We start from the raw sequence: 2232 nt of genomic DNA, 5'->3' as shown, positions 1-2232 counted from the left end.
CTCTCCGCGAGTTTTCTCCGCTTCTGCCGCGTTTCCCCGACGGGCTCCGCTCGGAGCCCGGCTCGGCACGGCTCGGCACGGCTCGGCACAGCTCCGGAGGCGCGGGGAGAGCCGGGGGCTGCGGGCGGGGGTCGCTCCCGTCCCCGGTGTGCGACGCGGGGCTGCGTCCCCGCACTCACAGCACGCACTTGCCTCTGTTTGATGACAGATTGTCTTTATTCAAAACGTCTTTGTTCAACAAATGAAAAGGTTTAACGAGGTAAAATCCTGCCGGATACATCTTAGTTTCTGTTTCTTCTCGCCCAAGACATTGTGAAAACGTATTTGAATTGCCATCGGTTTTTTATTCGGTTTTTCGTTATTAGTAGTAGTATTAATTTTTTTACAATTCTACTGCCTGACTTCATACCTGACGCTCTGTCTAAAGTAAACTTAGATCTAGTCTCACTGGATCACACAAATTTAAGGACTATCTGTTTTAAATTAAGCAAACACTATCATAGGTTTTAAATATAAATGTTTCTCCCCGTCTTTTTTTTTTTTTCTTTTTTTTTTTCTTTTTTAACTTTGAAGAGCCTTTTTTTTCTGACATGAAAAGCAATTTTACCTAGTAGTACGTGGTGGCAAAAATATATATATATATTTATATATATATAACACAGCTGATCTCGTTTTTCAATGTGCAAAAAGGAAGAACAACGAGGAAAAAAAAAATAAAATCAGAGTAAGACCGGGACTTCCCAAAGTCAAGTCCAAGTGACATGAGACCCTGGAGAACTCATAGACATTAAGAGAATAAATAAAAATCGAAACCGCTTCTCTCTCTCTGTTTTGTTTTTTTTTTTTTTTTTTTTTTTTTTTTTTTTTTTTTTTTGTCTTTTTCTCTTTTCCTCCCCGCTTTGTCCCGAAGGGCAGTTCAAGGTTCGCTTTGCTTTTCTGTCTTTTAAACACATTTACAACTCTTACAAGCGCCGGGCTCCTATCTGCCCCCGCGATCGCAGATCCCCCCCGAGCTCTCGTGGCGAGCTTTTTTAGGCGAGAGCATCTCCGAGGCAGCGTCCGCGTCTGTCCCGGCCCGGCGGCGGGCCGCAGAGTCCTGGTTCGGGCGGCCTTTTTATTTTTTTGCTCCTGCAGCTTTTATGTACATGCACACACGGAGGAATCCCAGTTCCAGCTGCCGGCCGGGGCGGGGGGCACACGCACGCACACACACACGCGCCTGCGGGGGTGCCCGTGGGTCGGTGGGTGGGTGTTACATGGCAGTCGCGTGTGCTGAAGAATAGGGGTCTATCCCAGTCTTGGTCATGCCTGGGAATAGTATGTAGGCAACTGGAGGTTGCAAAACTGGAGGCCGACCAAGCGGTACAGTTACATGGCACGACATAGCCCGGGTTAGTTGGCGAGGGGTGAGTGTGGGTGTGTTGGCTGGGGCAGCTCAAGCTGCCGAACGCCCCGTTCTGGTATCCCAAGGTGGAGGCGTAGGGCAGGGTGCTGGTGGCTAAGGTGTGAGGAACCTCAGTCATCTTCTGAATGGCGCTGGAGCTGAACTGGCTGGGGTCAAGTAAGGAGTAAGGTGCTGAGGTGGGAGGCAGGAAAGCCCTGGCCTTCTCCGGGGAGCTCAGCAGCGAGTCAGTGGCCCCCACACGGGAAGCCCGGCGGCCTTTAAGGGATCTGTTTCCCCGAGGTAAGGCAAAGGGAAGACATACCTGTCCTTTTTCAGCAGGTTCTTGGGCTTGCGCCGGGGCCGGTACTTGTAGTCGGGATGCTCCTTCATGTGCTGCGCCCGCAGCCGCTTGGCCTCGTCGATGTACGGGCGCTTCTCACGCCTCGGAGAGCAACTTCCACTCCGCGCCCAGCCGCTTGCTAATCTCCGAGTTGTGCATTTTGGGGTTCTCCTGGGCCATCTTGCGCCGTTGGCCGCGGGACCCACACCATGAAGGCGTTCATGGGGCGCTTGATGTGGTCGCTGGGCTTGGACATGCTTCGGCCGGGCGGCTCTGCGGGCGGCTCTGCGGGCGGCTCTGCGGGGCGCGGCGGCTGCGGGCGCCGGACGGCGGCGGCACCACGAGCAAGAGGAGGAGGAGGAGGAGGAACGGCGGGAGAAGGCCGGAGGAGCCGGAGGAGCGGCAGGAGCGGGCTCAGCTGATCATCACAGGTCCTCCGCCAAGGCCGTCCCCGGCGGGAGCCGTGCCGGGCGGGGGCGCGGAGCGGGGCGCGCAGCGGAGGCCCGCG

General features: G+C 54.7%; 1 protein-coding gene across 1 annotated transcript; it reads right to left on the bottom strand.

Annotated features, from left to right (window-relative positions):
- Positions 1–1252: 1252 nt before the first annotated feature.
- Positions 1253–1980, bottom strand: SOX14 (SRY-box transcription factor 14). Its single transcript, XM_058812057.1, is given in 5 exon segments — positions 1253–1342; positions 1344–1643; positions 1646–1822; positions 1824–1925; positions 1927–1980. Coding segments are annotated over 5 exon segments (723 nt in total).
- Between the last annotated feature and the right edge of the window lie 252 nt (positions 1981–2232).

The sequence above is a fragment of the Ammospiza caudacuta genome, chromosome 11, assembly GCF_027887145.1.
Source record: "Ammospiza caudacuta isolate bAmmCau1 chromosome 11, bAmmCau1.pri, whole genome shotgun sequence".
Taxonomy (NCBI): domain Eukaryota; kingdom Metazoa; phylum Chordata; class Aves; order Passeriformes; family Passerellidae; genus Ammospiza; species Ammospiza caudacuta.
The sequence above is the reverse complement of the archived record's forward strand: the minus strand, read 5'-3'. Positions and strand labels throughout refer to the sequence as shown.